The following is a 22,472-nucleotide window of genomic DNA, read 5'->3' as shown; positions in this document are numbered from 1 at the left end:
TTGGTATTTTAAGTATTTTGAAAGCTAAAAAAAATTAGCAATGTGGATCATAAAATATCATCTGTTAAAGATGTGGCTACATTGTATACATTTACATATATTTTTAATTCTGAAATAAATATACATTCACAGAAATTTACAAAAATAGTACAAAGAGGATGCACTTTAAAATATTTGTGATACTCATTTTCTTTGCTGTAAAATTCTTAAGTTGTATTTTAATAGTCATTGGTTAAGATGCTTAATTGTCTATCAAGTAACATCTGAAATTGAAGCCTTTCATATTAGGAAGAAATACTTTAGACTAAAATTTAACTTTGCTGACAAAACATTTTTATGCCTCAGATTTAATTCAGTATTATGGAATTTAAGTTGTGAGATCTTAAGTATGAATGGAGCTGAAAACTAACATTTTTGTGATCGTGGCCATGTATATATTAGTTATTTAGAAGTTTCTTTGGTAGTTTTCTTGAGAGTAGCTCAGCGTTTAACATCATTAAGTAGTTAATTTACTGTGTGTGTATTTTCTATGCAGTATGAGTTTTCCAGTAACTTCAGTTGATCAAGATGACGTGTGTTTATCTAATTCTGAAAGAGATGATTCAGAAAACTCTGCTGCTAAATTGGATCTTGTATCTAGGAAGAGATATCATTGTAGCCTTGATGAAAGTGACCATGTCCCTCCTGCCAAAAAAACTTCACTCACTTCAATAGATGATTGTCAAAAATATACCTCTGAGGTAAGATGAAATCATTAAACAAGTAAGATGGCCATATCAATGGACCTATTTCTGTTCTTCATTTAGACTCTTTATATAAACATAGTTCTAATAGTTTCTACCATAAATAATCCAGATAAAACTGGTTTTGGACTTTTACTTTCTACTAGTTCTAGGTGGAAATTGATAGATGTTACTCAGGAAACCCATTCCCAGTTCATTGTCATTGGCTAAAGATAAGACTGAAAGCATCATACAGATGTGGATTTTGGCTGTACCAATTAAAAGCTGTGGGATCTTAGGAATGATACTGAATGAGTTCCCTGTTGTGTAAGATGGTAATAGTGATCCTACGTGTGTGCGCGCGTGTGCTCAGTCATGTCCAACTCTTTGCAACCCCTTGGACTGTAGTCTGCCAGGCTCCTGTGTCCATGGGATTTTCTAGGCAAGAATACTGTAGTGAGTTTCCATTTCCTTTTCAAGGGTATCTTCCCATCCCAGGGATCAAACCCACGACTCTTGAATTCCTGAATTGGCAGGCGGATTCTTGACTACTAGCGCCACCTGGGAATATCATCACTACCATTATCGTGTTTAAAGCTTCCCATTGCTCTTAGGAATAAAACCAGAACCTCTAAGGCCCTGTTTGTTTATTTGGTTGTTTTCTGTGTCTAATCTCATCTTGTGCTGGTCTCTGCCTTACTTTGGCCATTTTTCAGTTTCTTGAGTACACCATATGTCTTCATGTTCCAGGGCATTTCTTTTGCTCTCTCTTCTTTTTGAAATGTTTCCTTGCAAAATACAGACTTCTTGAGCTCAGTCGTAAACCTCAGGGATGCCTGACGGTACTGTGCAGATTCAGTTACCGGCCTCTGTGTTGTAGGTTTGTTAAGCATCCTCTCTGTTTTTGTTTCTGGTACTCATCATAAGGTACTACAGTATGGAAAGATTAGAATCTATATTCTCAAAAGGATGGTTGAAGACCAGTAGTCCTTAGATTATAGCAGACAACAGAAGTGGTATAGTCTTCTATATCTAATAGTTTAAAAAATGGTATTCCAGAATAATTTTTAATTTCTCTTAGTATGTGTAAAGTTGAACATCTTTTCATATACTTAAGGCTTCCCTTGTGGCTCAGCTGGTAAAAAATTTGCCTGCAATGCAGACCTGGGTTCAATCCCTGTGTTGGGAAGATCCCCTGGAGAAGGGAAAGGCTACCCACTCCAGTATTCTGGCCTGGAGAACTCCATGGACTGTATAGTCCATGAGGTCGCAAAGAGTCGGACACAACTGAGCGACTTTCACTTCACTTCATATGCTTAAGATCCAGTTTTATTTCCTTTCCTGTGACATGACTGTATTCTTTACCCTTTTTAAAATTTGGTTTGTTGATCTTTATCTTATAGATTTAGAGGAACCGTCTATTTTGAATATTTGTGATATGAGTTGCAAATTTTTTTTTCTTAGGTTGCTGTCTTTTTTTTTGGCTGCGCTGGGTCTTCGTTGCAGTGAGGGGGCTTTTTCTAATTGCAGCTTGTGTAGGGCTTCTCTAGTTGTGGTGTTCGGGCTGAGTTGCCCTGCACGTGAGTGTCCCTGTGGGATCTAGTTCCCTGACCAGGGATCGAATCCTCAGCCCTTACGCTGGAAGGCAGATTCTTAACCACTGGACCACCAGGGAAGTTCCTTCAGGTTGTTGTCTTTTAATTCTACTTTTTGTGATTTTCTTCTGGAGACTATTTTGCTTAACTTTTTAATGTGACAGTCTTGAAATTTTTAAAAAGGTAGTTGTTGTCCAGTTGCTAAGTCGTGTCCTGCTCTTTGCAACCCTGTGGACTGCAGGACACCAGGCTTCCCTGTCCTTCACTGTCTCCCAGAGTTTGCTCAGACTCATGTCCATTGAGTTGGTGATGCCATCCAACCATCTCATCCTCTGTCGTCCCCTTCTCCTTTTGCCTTCAGTCTTTCCCAGCATCAGGGCCTTTTACAGTGAGTCGGCTGTTCACATCAGGTGGCCAGAGTATCAGAGCTCCAGCTTCAGCATCAGTCCTTCCAATGAATGTTCAGAGTTGATTTTCTTTGGGATTGACTGGTTTGATCCTCCTTGCAGTCCAAGGGACTCTCAAGGTCGGAGGCATCAATTCTTCGGTGCTTAGCCTTTGTATCCCTATGTATCTGTCATCCAGTTTCAACATTTTGTCAGCATTCTATGCAGACATTGTTTCATTTTGTTTTAAAAGTATATTTAATGACATGGAAAAAAGACCATAGCATATCATTATATGCAAAATTACGCCACCAGTTTATAATATTCCATTTAACAAATGACAGGCTTCCCGGGTGGCTCAGTGGTAAAGAACCTGCCTGCCAATGCAGGAGACATGAGAGACTTGAGTTCTGTTCCTGGGTTGGCAAGATCCCCTGGAGAAGGAAATGGCAACCCATTCTAGTATTCTTGCCTGGAAAATTCCATGAGCAGACAGGAGCCTGGCAGGTTATAGTCTGTATAGTCGCAGAGAGTCAGACATGACTGACCATAGCACACATGTTAAAAAATGATAGCTGTACTTTGGAGTGACTAAATCTTAAAAAGAAGGATGTATAGTGTAGTGTCTGTTGGGCCTATTTGAGAGTTTTATTTTCTGAAAAGTCAAAGTTATAATTTCAAATTCTAGAATGTATATACATTACACTTAGATATACAAATGATTTTTATTTTTCTGTGATCAAATTTATTAGCCTTTTGGGCTATTCCCTGATGATCCAATGGTTAAAACTTGGCGCTCTCACTGCTAGGACCCAGGTTCAATCCCTGGTAGGGGAACTGAAATCCCACAAGCTCAAAAAAATTTTTTTGTTTTAATTAGTCTTTTTATGTGTGCCTGTGGAGATTACGTTATACACTGAAAGTCTACCTTGAAATTAATATAAATTCTTCTAATTAATATCATTGATTTGTTTAGAATTTATTTTGCTTTTAAGAACAGTGGAACCAACTTAATTTTCCCCAGATACGTATCTGTTTGTCCCAGCATCATTTATTAAAGAGTTCATCTTTTCTCCACTGATTTAAAATTTCACTTTTGGGGACTTCCCTGATGGTCTGGTGGTTAAAACTCCATGCTTCCATTGCAGGGGGCATGGGTTCAGTACCTGGTTGGGGAAATTAGATCCTGTGTGCTATACTGCGAGACCAAAAAATGAAAGTGTAGTTTTGGAGGAAAAAAACATTAAAAATTAAATAAAATTCCCATAAATATTTGGGTATATTCCTAAATTTTCCTTTCTAATACATTGATTTACCTGTTTGTTCTGGGGCCAGTTTCACACTGTTTTAAAATCATTGTACTTTTTAAGTGCTTTAATATCTTAAAGGGACAGTCTGTTCTCCTCCCTGACCCCCAGTACAATTTTATTCTTTTTCCAAGATCTCCCTAGTTGCTTATTATGTTTTAAAGTTTATATTAATTTTAGCATGTGCTTATCTGGAGCTTAAAAAAAAATCCCTGTTGGTACTTGTGTTAGGATCGTATTACCGTGACAGATTAACACAGAGAAAACTGACATCATAAATGTGATGCTGAATGTACCTATCCAGAAACACTGTGTATCTTTCCATTCTTTAAGACTTCTTTTGTGTCTGTCTCTTAATGCTGTTTTAAGTTCTTCTTCATATAAATCTGGTTTATTTCTTACTGGGGTGTATCTAAGAATTTTATCTTTTTTTGTTGTTGTTTCTATTATCATTAAGTTCTTTTAATTTAGAATGCTTTACAGAATTCCCCTCATTGTGTGTAATATTTTTTCAGTTGGTTCTTAAGAGTTTTCTAAGTAAACAGTTATATCATCTGCAAATATAATTTTAATTCTTCTCTTCTACTTTTTACACCTTGAATTTCTTTCTCTTTTTCTAATTATATTGGCTAATATAACTTTAAAAAAGTCAGAAAACAGCCCTGATATTGGACATCTTTTTCTTACTCCTGACTTCAATGGGAATATGTCCAGTGTTTATGAAATGGGATGCCGGCTTTTGGACTGCAGTAGTTAATATTTTATATTGTTAACAAAATACCTGTCTATTCAATTTTAGGGTTTTTTTTTCCCAAGAATGAATACTATTTCATACTTTTCTTGCAAATAGAGAGATATTTTTCTCTTCAGATCGGTTGATTTGTATTAATGTTTTAAAATACTGAATCATCTTTACATTCCTGAAATAAACTTTTTGGCTGTGCCAAACAGATTATGCACTGTTGGTCCCCCAACCAGGGATTGAACCCATGCCCTAGGCAGTGAAAATGTGAAGTCCTAACGGACTGCCAGGGAATTCTCAAACTCTGTTTGATTATGATGTTTTAGTCTTTTGATGTGCTGCTAAATTATGCTGGTAATACTTCATTTGATGTTTTTGCACTGATGTAAAACTGCTTAGTTGGATCAATATTACACTTGATTTGTAAAAGGCATTTGGAAGCTTTTCCTCTTCTGTTATGCTACAGAATAATTTAAATAGTAGCTGCAGTGTTTGATAGAAGCATCTATCACAGTGTTTTCATAATGTTTGATAGAAATCCTGTAAAACATGTCTGACCCTAGTGCTTTGTAGGAGATCACCAATTTCTTTACTTAAGAAAGAAAGAAGGAGGACTTCCCTGGTAGTTTAGGGGTTAAGACTCAGCATTTGCACTGCGGGAGGTGATGGTTCATTCCCTGGTCCAGAAAGTTCTACATGCCTTGCAGTGCAGCAAAAAAAGTTAAAAAAAAAAAAAAATTTCAATTTTTTTTTAAAGGAAGGAAATAAAATCAATTTTGACAACTGTAATTTTTTTTTGTAAATTTTCTTGAAACAGGTGTGTTCAAAGGAATTAACAGATGTTTTGGAGGAAACAGGTGAGTGAAATGATTGCATTTTGCTTAGTACCCCTCATAACTATTTTTTAAATTTGGGATAGAAGATGAGTCTTGCTCATTTTTCTCTAAGAATCAAGCCTTTATTATTAGAGGGTGTTTTGTTTTGTTTTGTTTTCTTTTTGGTCCCTTCTGAGATCTTAGGTTTAGCACTTTGATAGCCCTAAAAAGCTACTTTCATCCTATACTTAATAAAAAAACCATATAACTCCAGGATTTCCTGTAAAAGCTCAACAGTTACATTTAAGGAATTTGGAAGCTGTGTATAAGGGAGTTTTTATAGGTCCTTAGTTAAGTTTACCCTTTTTTGTGTTTAATTAATTTTTATTGAAGTATAGTTGATTTACAGTGTTGTGTTACTTTCTGTTATACAGCAAAGTGAATCTGTTATGCGTATACATATATCCACTTTTAGATTTTATTCCCATATAGGTCATTACAGAGTATTGAGTAGTGTTCCCTATGCTATACAGTAGGTTATTATTAGTTATCTAGTTTTATGTATAGTAGTATGTATATGTCAGTCCCAGTCTCCCAATTTATCCCACCCCCCATTCCTCCTTGGTAAGCATAGGTTTGTTTTCTATATCTGTGACTTTTACTTCTGTTTTGTAAATAGGTGCATTTGTAGATTCCACATATAAGTGATACCATGTAATATTTGTCTTTCTGAGTCTGACTTACTTCACTCAGTATGACATCCCTAGGTCCATCCATTTTGTGGCAAGTGGCATTATTTCATTCCTTTTAATGGCAGAGTAATATTCCATTGAATATAGGTACCATATCTTTGTCCGTTCCTCCATTGATGGACATGTAGGTTGCTTCCGTTTCCTGGCTATTGTAAATAATGCTGCAGTGAACACTGGGGTACACATATCTTTTCAAATTACAGTTTTCTCTGGATATATGTCCAGAAGTGGGATTGCTGAATCATATGGTATCTCTATATTTTGTTTTTTAAGGAACCTCCATACTGTTCTCTATAGTGGCTGTACCAGTTTACATTCCTACCAACAGTACAGGAGGTTTCCCTTTTCTCCACACCCTCTCCAACATTTATTGTGTGTAGATTTTGTGGTGACGGCAGTTCTGACCTTAGCTTTACCCTTTGATTGGAAAGTGATACTTTTTCATTTTGCTAAGTTCAAGAAATATTTATGTAGGAAGCTTTTCTAAGTCAAAATATTGATATATTGATATAACTATTTTATATCTGAACATAGAAGCTGTTCCACAGCTTTGACCTATTATAATATACCTGGGACTTCCCTGGTGGTCCAGTGGTTGGGAATCTGCCTGCTGGTACAGGGGACACAGGTTCGATCCCTGGTCTAGGAGGATCCCACATGCTGAAGGGCAACTAAGCCTTGCATCACAACTGCTGAAATCCAGGCACACTAGAGCTTGCATGTGACATCTGCCAAGCCCAGGTGCCCTAGAGCTTGTGCTCTGCATTGAGAGGCCACTGCAGTGAGAAACCTGTGTACTGCAAGTAGATAGTAGCCCCTGCTTGCCACAACTAGAGAAAGCCTGCATGCAGCAACAAAGACCCAGTGCAGCGAAAAATAAATAAAATTTAAAAAAAAATTCCTAATAGTCCAAGTAACTTGACTAATTTTTAATTTAGCTTATCAAAGTAGGTTCACAGTAGAATAATCATGGGTTTTCTTCTTCAGATGTTGCAGTATAATTGAATATTAATTTCAGCATATGTGCTTACCATTTTTTTCTTTTTTGAAGGGGAGTCTTACAAGGGACAGGATATCTTCCCTACCTCAGGAAACATACAGACAATTTCAGAACCTCAGAAAGAGCAACTTGAACCAGCTTCTCAGAGTATCAGATCTGGATGTCTTGATAAAATAATAGATACACAAGAACAGAATGCATCTCAGTTACCTCAGGATGAGACAATGGTGTCTGATAAGGAAGAAAGAACTTGTGCTGCTTCTGAGTCTGAACAAATGGGTAGCATCACATCGTCTTCAAACCGCCCCCTAACCAGGTATCATGAGAAAGTCTTTGATGTTTCTTTTCTCTCCACATTTTGCTCTCAGTGGATAAATTAAACCTATATGGAATAGGTGTAACATGTATAAACACTAAGTCCAATACTAAGGATGGTGTTTTGTGAACATACCCCTCTGTCATTAATATAAAGGGAATGGGTGTCATCAAAGGAAATACAGTTAATGCCACACAGTTTCAGAGGACATTTCATATGACAAGAGCTTAACTTTAAGGTCAGGGCGTCCCTCATAGCTCAGTCGGTAAAGAATCTGCCTGCAATGCAGGAGACCCAGGTTTGGTTCGTGGGTTGTGAAGATTCTCTGGAGATGTAAATGGCAACCCACCCCAGTATTCTTGCCTGGAGAATCCCATGGACAGAGGCGCCTGGCAGGCCACAGTCCATGGGGTTGCAAGAGTTGGACATGACTTAGGAACTAAATAATGATGATGGATTTTCAGTACTGAAACTTTGACTTGTAGATAGAAAATCTTTAGAATTTAGGATTGCACACTTTCTTTTTCAGATTGTTCATGGTTATTATTTTGAGAATTATTTATTCTACCACACAGTAGCTCCCAGTGCAGATGTAGATGGTGTGAGGCATAGGGCTGACATCAGAAGTAGTCTGCTGCTGTTGCTGCTAAGTCACTGCAGTCATGTCCGATTCTGTGCGACCCCATAGACGGCAGCCCACCAGGCTCCGCTGTCCCTGGGATTCTCCAGGCAAGAACACTGGAGTGGGTTGCCATTTCCTTCTCCAATGCATGAAAGTGAAAAGTGAAAGTGAAGTCGCTCAGTCATGTCTGACTTTTTGCGACCCCATGGACTGCAGCCCACCAGTCTCCTCCATCCATGGGATTTTCCAGGCAAGAGTACTGGGGTGGAGTGCCATTGCCTTCTCCGTCAGAAGTAGTCTGGAAGTTGTTTTATTGAAGTCCCAGATAATGTGTGCATTTCTGTCTCTCTCTCGTGGCATACCCAAGAAGAGGTCAGCTCTGGCTTCTCCCTATAAGAGTAAGTGTGGAATTTAAGCCCCAACCAGCTTCTCCCACATTATGTCCTAGTACTAGAAGCCAGTCTGCTGGGTTATGGACATCTATTGGCTTAGCAGCAGCATTCAAATCATCAGTATGGTGCTGGTGAATCGAAGAGGGGAGGGATATGTATCAGTCTCCACTAAAGGAAAGTGGGAGGAAGGACGGATATAACTTGAAAAAGCATGTTTAACAAACCTGTTCTTTTTGTTATATAAACTACATCTTTTCTGGAATTAGGAATGCGCTTAAAATAGAAGGAAATGGCAGCCCACTCCAGTACTCTTGCCTGGAAAATTCCATGGACTGAGGAGCCTGGTGGGCTACAGTCCATAGGGTCTCAAAGAGTCAGACACGACTGAGCGACTTCACTTAAAATAGAATGAAGGCAATGTCATGGGAGTTTGGGTTAAAGCAGTTAAGAAGCAGTGTTTTAGAACAAGGGTTCTATAGAACATTATATATTACCTTGTGATTATATAATCATATATATATATATAAACAAATAAGCATGCTCTGTTCCAGTGAACTTATAGAATCGGTTGGTGGACTGCATTTGGCATGTGGATCATAGCTTGCTGACCCCTACTCTGGAGTCTTCCTACTCAAAATGTGGTCCTGGGACCAACAGCAGGGACATCATTTGAGAACTCAATAGAAATACAGAACTCAGGCCCCTTTCCTCGTCAACTCAGTCAGAATCCTCATTTTAATAAGCTCCCCAGGCGATTTGTACGCACTTTTAAGCTTGATAAGTACTACTCTAGAGAAAGCTTTGACCTCTTCACAAGTATGTGCCATGGCATAGTGATGTTCAATGCCTAGTGGTGTCAGTGCTTAGGAGATGTGCCACTCTTGTGGTATCACACATACCAGTTTAGCATTCGTGGAAAGAAGCTGGTATTAAGAATGTGTCTTCCTGGGACTTCCCTGGCATCCAGTGGTTAAGACTCCAAGCTTCCAGTGTAGGGAGCATGAGTTTGATCCCTGGTGCAGGAACTAAGATCCCAATGGCCGGGCAGCAGGGCAAGAGAAAAAAGTTTAATTATACAGGTATTGATGTTGTCCTATAAAATTTTATACATTCCTGCTTTTAGTTTCTTTACTATAATAATCTGCCTATGAAAAATTTAGTGACTTAAAAAAAAAAAAGAATGTGTCTTTCTGGATATTCTTGAATATCTTTATATTTACATTTCTAGACCTGGCAGAAGACCCCTGGGATTTTTGTCTTTAATATGTTCAAAGAATAGCTTGGACTCTGATGAACCTACACAGGTTCATAGTAAGAAACGCCTAAAACCTGTTATACCTGTATCAAGACAAAATTTGAAAAGATCTAATCTGCCTAGTGTAAGCCAGAAAAAAACTCAAGAGTCCTCTGATGTTCCATCTCCAAGTGTTGTTGACAATACTCAACCTACGAATAATGATAGTTCAGCAACTCAGGTATGTGATAACTGTTCTTTGTTTATTTGTATAGAATGAATTGGTTATCAGGCTCAACTAGGAAAGACATGGTAATTGCTTTCTTCATCTGGATGTCAGAAATTATTGCAGGGCAACTCCAGGCCATCTCCTCGCTATCCTACCCTACTTATTAGAAGAAGATAAGGTGCTGAATTAGAAAGTTACAGCTAGTTTAGTACAGAGCCATTGAACTAACCATAAATGAACACTTAATTGCCAGTCCTTTACTGCAAAGATCCTTCTGACCTTTTTGCTCCTTTTGTGGAAGCAAAACAAAGCAGTGCTTGCATTTTATTTCCTTTAGGAAAAACGTCCTGACACCTACAGGAATTCAAGGAATGGTAAAATTAGAATTTGCTTGCATGTTTCATTTCTGTGCATTCTAAAGCTGTCATAGTAAGTACTAGGGCACAAAAATCTGGGAACTTATATCAAAGACTTTGGAAGAATATTGGGGTGACTTATCTCAACAAAGAAAAGGCTGGTGACTATTATTGGATAGCATGGAGCCTCAAAGGAAAGAGTATTTTTGTAAAGAACATTTTTAACATTTTAAAGTATTTTATGTTATTTCCTACAATTATATTCTGAGACCAGAATTTTATGAGTCTTTATTATTGTTGCCAAATTACTTTGGAGAATAGTAATTACCAAGTGTAACCGTGCCGGATTGGTCCCATCCTTACCAGCCTGAGATGTTACTTTTCAAAATACACTTGTTTTTCTTATTTAATGTAGTGGTGGAGGAGTGGAAATTAATTTCATTTTCTAAAAATTATGTATGTATTTGTTTCTGGCTCTGCTGAGTCTTTGCTGCAGTGTGAGAGCTTTCTCTTGGAGGTGGGCAGGGGCTACTCTGTGGTTGCCGTGTGTGGGCCCCTCTTGCTGTGGAGCCTGGGCTCCAGAGCGTTGGCTCAGTAGTTGTGACACATGGGCTTAGTTGCCCCAAGGCATTTAGGATCTTCCCAGACCAGGGATTGAACCCACGTCCCCTGCATTGGCGGGCAGATTCTTAACCACTGGACCACCAGGGACTCCTGTCATTTCACTTTTAAAATTTGCATTTCTTCAGTTATTAGTGAGTTGTTTTTTTTCCCCCTTGTATTTACTAGATTCTGTTTCTGTCTTTTTTTAAATTGCTGTGTTGTTTTTGTTTGCTGATTTATAGCTTTTGGAATCCCAGTAGTTTTCTTTTGTATGAGTTCTTTATGCATGTAAATAAGCCACATACCTTTTAGCTCTTTACTACAAGTATTTTTTCCAATTTTATTTGCTTTTTAAAATTTTGTTACACATAACTTTTAAATGTTTAGTTAAATCTATTACTCGTTTCTTTGTAAGTTATTAAATTACTTTTATGATTAAAAGTTTTTCTCCACAGGTATAAAATTTTGAATAATCAGTTTTAAAACTTTATTCATGGTTATTGACGTTAGTATATAGTGTGAGGCGAGGATTTAATCTAAATATTATCCTCAACTTGCTGCTTTGTTTTTTTGACTAACATATTCCACATGTTTTAAAATGCATAACCTACAAAAGAGAGTTTATAGTAAAATGTTTCCCACATCTGTCCTTTAGCTTTGTAGTTCCTCCTTTCTGCAGGTATGTCGTATTATCAGATTTTGGTCTACTTTTCCAGAGACTTTTTAATATACACAAATATAAACATTTTTCTTCTTTTTTTACATAAATAATGGCATGTCACCTCTTCTTTGCTTATCACGTGTAGCAGTGTGGCTTGGAGACATTACAAAACAGTAGATAAAAGGCTTCCTTCTCTCTATTGCTCTCTTTTTAAAAAAAAAAAAAATTATTTTTACTTATGTATATATTTGGCTGCACCAGATCTTTGTTGCAGCACGCGAGATCTTTAGTTGTAGCATGCCAACTCTTAGTTGTAGCATGTAGGAACTAATTCCCTGACCAGGGATCAGACCTGGGCCCCTGCATTGGGAGCAGAGTCCCAGCCACTGGACCACCAGGGGAGTCCTTTGCTCTCTTTAAAAAAAATTGAATTATTAACTTTTTATTTTGAGATAATTATAGATTATCATGGAGTTATAAACAACCATATGGAGGGATCTCATCTATCCTTCACTCAGTTCTCCCCAGTGGTAACATCTTATGAAACTCTCCTCCAGTATCACAGCCGCTATACTGACATTACGATAGTCAAGATACAGAAAGTTCTGTCACTAGAGGGATCTTTTGTTTAGCCCTTTTATAGATACACCCACTTCCCTGCCACCCCCACTGTCTCCTTATTTTCTGGTAACCTGGTTTCCAGTAAATGTGTCTTTTTGGGACTTACCTGGTGGTCCAGTGGCTAAGACTCTGTGCTTCCAATGCTGGGGGTCCTGGTGCGATCCCTGGTCAGGGACCTAGATCCCACGTGGCACAATTAAGAGTTCACATGCTGCAACTGAAGATCCCGTGTGCCGTAACTCAGATTGCTGCTACTGCTTCTGCTGCTAAGTCGCTTCAGTTGTGTCCGACTCTTTGCGACCCCAGAGACGGCAGCCCACCAGGCTCCCCTGTCCCTGGGATTCTCCAGGCAAGAACACTGGAGTGGGTTGCCATTTCCTTCTCCTGTGCATAAAAGTGAAAAGTAAAAGTGAAGTTGCTCAGTCGTGTCCGACTCCTAGCGACCCCATGGACTGCAGCCTACCAGGCTCCTCCATCCATGGGATTTTCCAGGCAAGAGTACTGGAGTGGGGTGCCATTGCCTTCTCTGATAACTCAGACTGGGTGCAGCCAAATAAATAAGTAAAATAATTGTATATTTCTTTTTTAAAAAGTGTGTCATCCCAAGAATGTTTTATAAATGGAATCATGGCTTTGAGATTCATCCAGATGGTTTTACGTATCAGTAGTTTATTCCTTTTTATTGCTGGATAGTATTTCCTGGTATGGATGTGCCAGCTTTCTTTATCCATTTACCCACCAAAGGACATCTAGTGGTTTTCAGAGTTTGTTATTATAAATAAAGCTGTGAGCTTCTGCATGCAACTTTTTGTGTGGACATAAATTTTCCTTTTTTTTTTTTTTTTCAGGAATAAGTGCCCTAATTGTTTTTAATGATTCTGTAATATTGCATTGTTTGGGGGTACCATAGAGCGATACTGGTCTCACACAGGCATTTAAGTTACTCCTAATTGTTTGCTATTTCAAACAGTATAGTAAAACTCATATATAAATAGACCATTTTTCACATTTTAGGTTAAATTCCTAGAAATTGAATTGCTGGTCTAAAGAAATGATTGTTCTTTTGACAGACACTGCCTGATTATCCTCCGTAGGGATTGTATCAGTTTCAGTTCATAACAGCAATGTATGCGAGAGCCTTTCCCCTCCCAATAGTATATTATTGTTATTCATTTTTTATCTTCTTCATAGATTTAATGAACACATATGTCTGTGGTATAGGTTGCAGTTTTTTGTCCCTCTGTGGCATTTATCTTTTGATTTTGTATATGGTGGTTTGTGCCATGCAGGTATTTTTTATTTTTATGTATATGAATTTATCAATCTGCTATGATTTCTGGCTTTTATGTCATTCCTTCACACTCTCTCCCCCACCCTAAGATTATAAACCATTTTCCTATGGTATTTTACAGTAGATTGTTTTAAAACTCAATTGTGTTTTTGGCTAGGCTGAACCTTTGTTGCTGCACAGGGTTTTCTCTGGCTGCGGCAAGCAGGGGCTGCTCTCTAGTTGTGGTGTGCGGGCCTCTCACTGTGGTGAGCTCTTGTTGCAGGGCACGGGCTTAGAGTGCATGGGCTTTGGTTGTTGTGGTGTTTGGGCTCAGTGGTTGTGGCATACAGGCTTAGTTGTCTCACAGCATGTAGGATCTCACTGGACCAGGGATTGAACCTGTGTCTCCTGCACTGGCAGGTGGATTCTCTACTACTGAGCCACCAGGGAAGCCCCTATAGTTGATTTTTAAAAATGTTTTTACATTTAAGTTTATTGATCCATCTAGAACTTGTAATGGTGAAGTATAATAGGTCGGATTTCCTTTTTGTGAGATAGTTACACAGTTGTCCAATATTATTTATTGGATTATCCACCTTTTCTCAATTTTTTTTTGAAATAACACTTTTATCAGGACTAAATTTCCATCCATATGTGTTAGGGATATTTCTAGTCTATTTCACTGATAGGCATGTCTGTTCCTGTACCAGTACCATGCCGTCTTAATTTTTCTAGATTTATAAGTATGCTAATTTTTGATAGAATTGCTTTGATTTGTGGTATTTCCTTATGTACCATTCTGTTTCATGGGTCCTATTTTGGTCATTAAAATGTTTTCATTTAGATTTAATAGTGTTATATTTTCTATGTTATTAATTTTTTTCACAGAAATTTGAAGTAATAAACGTGTACATTACAGTTAATCTAGTTATGTCTAGTATTGTATATTTGTTGATTTTATTATTATAACTAATGCTGCAAAGGTTATCTCTTACTATGTTTAGGATTATTTCCTTAATATAACAGCACAGAAATTAAATTATTGGGTCAGTGGGTATAAACATATTTAAAGCTCTTATAGTGATAAAGAATCTGCCTGCCAGTGCAGGAGACACAGGTTCTATTCCTGGGTCAGGAAGATCCCCTGAGTAGGAAATGGCAACCCGCTCCAATATTCTTGCCTGGAAAATTTCATGGACAATGGAGCCTGGTAGGCTACAGTCCGTGGGGTCGCAAAGAGTCATACATTGCTGAGAGACTGAGTGAGTGAGTACTTATTGCTATATTGCTTTTCACACAGGTATCATTTTAGACTACCACTATCAATATAAACGTTATACTGCATACTTAATTTTATTATCTTTTTAGGTTTCTCATAATCGTCGCTTACCGAAAGGAGAATGTAAAGGTGGCCAAAACCGGGTGCCTGAAGAGGAGCCAACCACAGTCTCTGAGTATTTCTTTAACGATATCTTTATTGAAGTGGATGAAACAGAATAGAAAATCGCCTTTTTTATTTTCAAGTCTAGGATTTCCAGAATCAGTTATATCAACAAAACAGTATTTAGAAAGAAGCATCACTGGCAGTTTTTCTTTAGGTTGATTTTGAGTATTTATTCAGCTTGATTTGAATCAGTGAAAACCATTGCTGGGGTCCTTTTCATTCTGATTGGCTCAGCATTTTGGAAATAACAACCAGTTAAGACTGCTTTCCCAGACAGAAATAACAGGTCTTGTTTACATTTTGACTCTTTCTCTATTGAACACACATGAACATCCTCGAATGCTGTGGGTAATGTCTGTGTGAGTCACAGTGCTGATGTATTTGGAAGTGGATTGTATTTAACGTTTAGCGAACCTTTTGTGAAGGTTTTTTTATGTTTGCATAGGGTTTTTGTTTTTGTTTTAGGATTTTGGGGGGTTTGGGTGTTTTTTTATTTTTTGTTTTTTAGTAAGGTGAAAGCCTTTTCATTTGCCTCAAAATATATGAAAGGAAATTGTGAAACTCCAGTTTAGTATGGTAACTGTTAAAAACTTTTCTATTATCATCTATTTGACTGAAAAATGTGTATTTTTCTAATTCATATTGATGTAACATTAGTCCTAATTGAAGAACTAGTATTTAAACTTACTATTTATAAAGATAAAACATCAAAAAGCTTATTTATTTTTAAATTTTTTATTTAAAAGAATATTCAGTTTTAATTTTTTACCCCTGAGATTATGGGTAAAGAAGGCATTAACAAATTTATGTTTGTCTCCTTTCCCGCTTTAATTTTAAAGATATTTAAAGTGATATAACTAAAGTATTTGAATAGTATATATGTTTGAATACATTTTTTTCTCATAGTTCAGTATATTGACTTTGTACTGTGAATTTTTTGTTTTTCTTATTTCTTAGATAATCTCAGGATTTGTATGGGAAAAAAAAACCTTAACCTTATTTATGAGGCAAATTTCCATACAAAACTCAGTCTCCATTACATAAACATATGCTCACATACACACATTCCTTTTTTAAAAAACAATTTCTTGTTTTCTTTCCCCCATTAAATTCTCCTTAAGGACCTAAGTATGTAGGTCTTTACGGACAGAACATAATTGAGATGTTAAAAACAGAAAATAAGATAACAATAAGCGTTTATCAAGTCAGTGATTATCATCAATATGAATTTATGGGTTGGGTTTAAATTTTGAGATTTTGTGATTTACATAGGTAATTCCTTTATCCACCCAAGCAAATCTTTGTGGTTCAAATTAAACTTCTGAAAAAACAGAATTATTCTTTTATATGAAAAGCCCTCTGGGTTGATAATACCTTGGATCAGGAATCAGAAACATTTTCTGCAAAAATATTTTCGAATCCGTGGGCCAGATGCCTTCTGGGGTAACTACTCAACTCTGCCATTTCAGTATGAAAACAGCCACAGACAATACTTACATGATGGGCATAGATGGATTGACCCTTATATTAGACAGTAGTTTTCTTACCTTAAGGTGCTGATGTCATTACCTATGAGATATTTGTCCCAGAAATTATGAGTTGTGCCTAACAAAGAAAACTGTTGATTGCATTATGAAATCAGTATTTCAGTTGGGAAGATATTCTAATGTCTAATTATGTTTGTAAATTGAAAATTACAAAAAATGGTGACCAGTTTTCAGGTTCACTAGTAAAACTGGATTTGGCTTGGCAAGTATAACAGTAATCCTAAATTATTAAAACAATTGATATTAGAACATTTCTTATTCATTGCCTTATAGTGAAATTTACAGTTTAAACTTTTTTGTCATAAAGGAGGATTTAGAAGGAAATTCTCTATAGATGCGCATTTATTTATTTCATGTGATTAATATGTTACAAAAACCATGGTCGTAAATCACATTGCTATTTTAAATGCCATTTTTATACATTTTAAAAGTCTCATTCTGAAAAAGTTTCTTTAGTTCATGTTAGTTTAGGTGTTAGGTTGTCATAGCTAAACTATGATTTTATCCCTTGTTTAATATCACTTTAAATGTGTTATCATCTGTCTCTTGTTCATCTACAATGAGTCAATTTTGTGGAAGATGTAACTTCTTACTGTATAAAGGATAATTTTATCTTTGGGCATTCATTGCATTAGAGAATCAAGTCAGCTAAATTCTCCTACTGTTATATCCTTAAAACTACTCTTAGAAAAAGAAAATCAGTGTATTTACCTTACAAGGGGGAAAGACTTGTTCACACCTGTGTTTAATCTGACTCATATAAAGATCATGTGAAGAATTTGTATTTTATAAATTTTCAAAGAGATATGATTAAAGGTCTTTATTTTTTTCTTGTCTTTTCCTCCTGAACACTTTTATCTTAGCAAGTGATCAACATGATGACTTAAAAGCCTAATTGTTGGTAAATGATTGAGGCACAGATAAAAATATGATATCCACTGCTTACCACCATGTTTTTTGAAATATAGGTCACCATGTATATTATCTTGCTTAAAGAAGTCTTTGACAAAAAGCAATACCTGTCATTGTAAATTTTCTTGTTCTAAAGAAAGCAGTTATATTCTGTAGATGTAAATTATGTAAATAAAAGTTATTTTATATTATTTGTTGTGTCCTTTTTTTCAAATGACAATAAAGATATTAATGTGTTAGTGAACGAAAAATAGTCTTAGAAGTACAGTTTATACTTCCACAAAGATATGGTATAATTGGAAGAGTTAATTTTTTCTTTCATTTATGCTATGAAGGGTATTATTTTGATTTTGCAAGAGTAAAGAATAGATTTTCCCCACATATTGGGACATATGAAAAGTTGCTTACTTTTTTGTTTATTTGCTCCTCATGCAATGAAGTTTTAGATAAAAGAACTCAATCTCTTTTACTTTTTTTTTTTTTTTTTTTTCCTGGAGAGAAAGGCAAATGGGAAACTTCAGTTATGGATATAAACCTAGACTTCTGACATTGTCTGACCAGACTTTTAAACTTTTTGTCTGGTATAAAAGGATTTTTTATTTTCTTAAAACTCCTCCCCACTCTTTTCCTGCTTTCTCCCAATATGTTAATCACAATTTGGGTTTTCATATTCAGTATTTGTATGGTATTAATGGAAATTATTCACTGCTCTACCACCTGATGAACTTAGATGACATTTCCTTTCTGGTACAGCTCCTTGTTTTTCTTGGAGTTAAGAATTATTTCACTTTTTAATTTGCTTTGGGTTTGTTTTTGAACCTGTAGCTTAACCTTCCGTACCCTCCAGCAAGTCTGTTTATACTTTATATATAAGTTTATACTTTTCGACATGGTCAAGTTGTCAGATAAATTATTTCCTTCTTCTTCCCCCTCCTCCCCCACCCCCCTGCCACCCCACTCCTGGAAAACTTATGAAAATCTTCCTTCCTGCTTTCATCTCAACTGAGTCTTCACAGGTCTCCATGTGCAGCACAGTTGCCATGCTGGGTCTTCTCTTGTGAGTCCACTACCCTTCTTTTGTGGTTTGGACTCCCTATTTCTGGAGCCCATGTCTTTGTTTTTCTTGATTTGATTCGGAGAAGGATATCTTCCCCTATTTACTGCAGAAGGGTATGTGGATGATACTGTAACTTGAAACTTTACATGTCTGAGAGTTTCTTTTTTCTATTCTCTCACTTAGTTGGGCTCTATGTGGAATTCTTGAGTAATTTGAAAATAGTTTTGGCTTCATTTCAGAATCATCCTCTGATTATATTCTGGTCTTTAGTGTTTAAAAAAGCCTGCTGCTATTCTGATTCCCTATCCTTTGAATGTGGGCACTGCTTACATGTTTTCTGACCCTGGTTCTCCGCATAGTGGGCTTCCCTGTGGCTCAGTGATACAGAATCTGCCTTCCAAGCAGGAGACTCGGGTTCAGTGCCTGGGTCAGGAAGATCGCCTAGAGAACGAAATGGCTACCCATTCCAGTATTCTTGCCTGGAAAATCCTATGGACAGAGGAGCCTAGTGGGCTAGTCCCTGGGTCCTAAAAGAGTCACATAAAGCTTAACAACTGCACCACCACCATTGTGCACGATAATGTGTGACCCCCATTGCTTTCTGCCCCCACATGTCATGGGCCTTCTAATATGGAAACCCATTTCCTTCCCTTCTGGCAAAAGTTCTTGCATTATTTGATAATTTCTCTCTTCCATTTTCACTGTTTGCTACCTGAAATTCCTATAAATCAGATTTTTAAATCTCCTTTCAGTCTGTTCAATTCAGTTCAGTCGCTCGGTCGTGTCCGACTCTTTGTGACCCCATGAATTGCAGCACACCACACCAGGCCTCCTTGTCCATCACCAACTCCCAGAGTTCACTCAAACTCATGTCCATCAAGTTGGTGATGCCATCCAGCCATCTCATCCTCTGTCATCCCCTTCTCCTCCTGCCCCCAATTCCTCCCAGCATCAGGGTATTTTCCAGTGAGTCAACTCTTCGCATGAGGTGGCCAAAGTACTGGAGTTTCAGCTTTAGGATCAGTCCTTCCAAAGAAATCCCAGGGCTGATCTCCTTCAGAATGGACTGGTTGGATCTCCTTGCAGTCAAGGGACTCAAGAGTCTTCTCCAACACCACAGTTCAAAAGCATCAATTCTTCGGCACTCAGCTTTCTTCACAGTCCAACTTTCACATCTATACATGACCACAGGAAAAACCATAGCCTTGACTAGACGGACCTTTGTTGGCAAAGTAATGTCTCTGCTTTTCAATATGCTATCTAGGTTGGTCATAACTTTCCTTCCAAGGAGTAAGCGTCTTTTAATTTCATGGCTGCAGTCACCATCTGCAGTGATTTTGGAGCCCCCAAAAATAAAGTCTGCCACTGTTTCCACTGTTTCCCATCTATTTCCCATGAAGTGATGGGACCGGATGCCATGATTTTCATTTTCTGAATGTTGAGCTTTAAGCCAACTTTTTCACTCTTCTCTTTCACTTTCAAGAGGCTTTTTAGTTTCTCTTCACTTTCTGCCATAAGGGTGGTGTCATCTGCATATCTGAAGTTACTGATTTTCTCCTGGCAATCTTGATTCCAGCTTGTGCTTCTTCCAGCCCAGCATTTCTCATTATAGTCTGCATATAACTTAAATAAGCAGGGTGACAATATACAGCCTTGATGTACTCCTTTTCCTGTTTGGAACCAGTCTTTTGTTCCATGTCCAGTTCTAACTGTTGCTTCCTGACCTGCATACAGGTTTCTCAAGAGGCAGATCAGGTGGTCTGGTAGTCCCATCTCTTTCAGAATTTTCCACAGTGTGTTGTGATCCAGACAGTCAAAGGCTTTGGCATAGTCAATAAAGCAGAAATAGATGTTTTTCTGGAACTCTCTGGCAGTAAATTGTCTGTCTACAATGCGAGAGACCTGGGTTCGATCCCTGGGTTGGAAAGATTCCCTAGAGAAGGAAATGGCAACCCACTCCAGTACTCTTGCCTTGAAAATCTCATGGACGGAGGAGCTTGGTGCAGGCTACTGTCCATGGGGTCGCAAAGAGTTGGGTACGACTGAGCAACTTCACTTTCTTTCTTTTTGGTACTCTGTTGATTTTTCAATGATCCAGCAGATGTTGGCAATTTGATCTCTGGTTCCTCTGCCTTTTCTAACCAGCTTGAACATCCTGGAAGTGACTTTGTTGGTCACAAAACCCATAGAGAGAAGGCCAAAAGTCGATGCTTCAGACTAACAAATGTGCACAATTAAGTCAAAATCTGAGTTCTCCTTTGACTTAGTTCATAATTTTGAATCAACAGTTTTTTCCAATGAACATTTTTAGGGCATAATTTGCATTTAATAAAGTACATAGATCTTAAGTATTCAGTTTGAATACTGACAATGTATACAGCTGTATTCAGTTCAGTTCAGTTCAATCGCTCAGTCGTGTCTGACTCTTTGTGACCCCATGAACCACAGCACGCCGGGCCTCCCTGTCCATCACCAACTCCCGGAGTTTACCCAAACTCATGTCCATCGAGTCAGTGATGCCATCCAGCCATCTCATCCTCTGTTGTCCCCTCCTCCTCCTGCCCCCAATTTCTCCCAGCATCAGAGTCTTTTCCAATGAGTCAACTCTTTGCATGAGATGGCCAGCGTATTGGAGTTTCAGCAAAACAGACAATGTTTTCATCTTCCCAGGAAGTTCCTTTAAGCCCTTTCCCCACTGCCACCCACCCAGGTTACTTCCGCCTGATCTTGAACTTTATATTATGTATTCCTTTGTATCTGGTTACTCTTGCTCAACATGTTTTTGGGACTCACTAATTTTGTAGTGTGTTAGCAGCTCCCTGTTGTTGCTAAGTTGTATTCCATTTTATGCCTGTTCCACATATGAATATACTGTAATTGTCTATCCATTTTCCTACTGATTGTTTCTGAATTTTACCTCTTGAATAAAGCTAGTATAAATATTCTTCTATAAATCTTTTGGTAGACACGTTTTTATTTCTCGTGTGTAAAAACCTAGATTTATTTTTCTAAGTACTTGATGTTCTTTGATGTGTTTACAAATGGTATTTTTAAATGCCTATTTTTATTTGTATGTTTATTGCTGGAACTTAGAGAAACAGTTGATTTTTGTATTGCAATTAAGATTTTAGCAAATGAGGCAGTCCAGTGGTTGTGACTCTGTGAAAGTTCACTGTTAAGGCCATGTGGCAAGGCCAAAAAGAAAAGATGTTAGGAAATGTATTTTCTATACATCCATTCACAGTCTTACCTAGCCTTTGGAGCTATTAAAGCAAGCCTTTTAAAATATATATATATATATATATATATATATATATGAATGCTATTTGTTCTTAGAAAACAGACTTAGAAACTCAGTTATTGGGACTTCCCTGGCGGTCTAGTGGCTAAGACTCCTAGCTCCCGCCACAGGGGGCTTGGGTTCCATCCTTGATCAGGGAGCTAGATCCCACATACCACAACCAAAAATCCTGAGCGCTGCAACCAAAAATCCTATATGCCCTAACGAAGATAGAAGATCCTGTGTGCTGCAACTAGGACCTGGTGCCGTCAAATAAATAAATGAAACTCACTTATAATAAGATAAGCAGAATAAAGTAAAATTTTAAGTAATAAAATTTAATGCTCCTGGGAAACATTTGCCAACTTCTCATTTATTTAATAAATTTAAAGGGTAACAGAGTATCTTATCTCTTTAAAACCTTGTTTTCCCATCCTTTTAATAATTTCTCATTAGGGAGTTCCCTGGCAGTCCAGTGGTTAGGACTCTGTGCTTCCACTGCAGGGGGTATGAATTTGATTCCTGGTCAGGGAACTAAGACCCCACATGCTGTGGGGGCAACTAAGCCCAGGCTTGCAACTACTCTGGAGCCTGTGCGCCACAACTAGA

The 22,472-nt window shown here is 37.5% G+C and overlaps 1 protein-coding gene across 1 annotated transcript in view; it reads left to right on the top strand.

Annotated features, from left to right (window-relative positions):
* BDP1 (B double prime 1, subunit of RNA polymerase III transcription initiation factor IIIB) overlaps nucleotides 1-17,717 on the top strand; it is an 83,741-nt gene extending 66,024 nt beyond the window's left edge. The window contains exons 35-39 of the mRNA XM_044932623.2: nucleotides 536-740; nucleotides 5,570-5,609; nucleotides 7,371-7,635; nucleotides 9,878-10,124; nucleotides 14,992-17,717. Coding sequence (XP_044788558.2) covers nucleotides 536-740; nucleotides 5,570-5,609; nucleotides 7,371-7,635; nucleotides 9,878-10,124; nucleotides 14,992-15,123 — 889 coding nt within the window. The 3' untranslated portion in view covers nucleotides 15,124-17,717. The remainder of the gene's footprint in view (nucleotides 1-535; nucleotides 741-5,569; nucleotides 5,610-7,370; nucleotides 7,636-9,877; nucleotides 10,125-14,991) is intronic.
* The last annotated feature ends 4,755 nt before the right edge of the window (nucleotides 17,718-22,472 follow it).

Source organism: Bubalus bubalis, chromosome 19, assembly GCF_019923935.1.
Source record: "Bubalus bubalis isolate 160015118507 breed Murrah chromosome 19, NDDB_SH_1, whole genome shotgun sequence".
NCBI lineage: Eukaryota > Metazoa > Chordata > Mammalia > Artiodactyla > Bovidae > Bubalus > Bubalus bubalis.
Note: the sequence above shows the minus strand (reverse complement) of the source record. Positions and strands in the feature narration are given on the sequence as shown.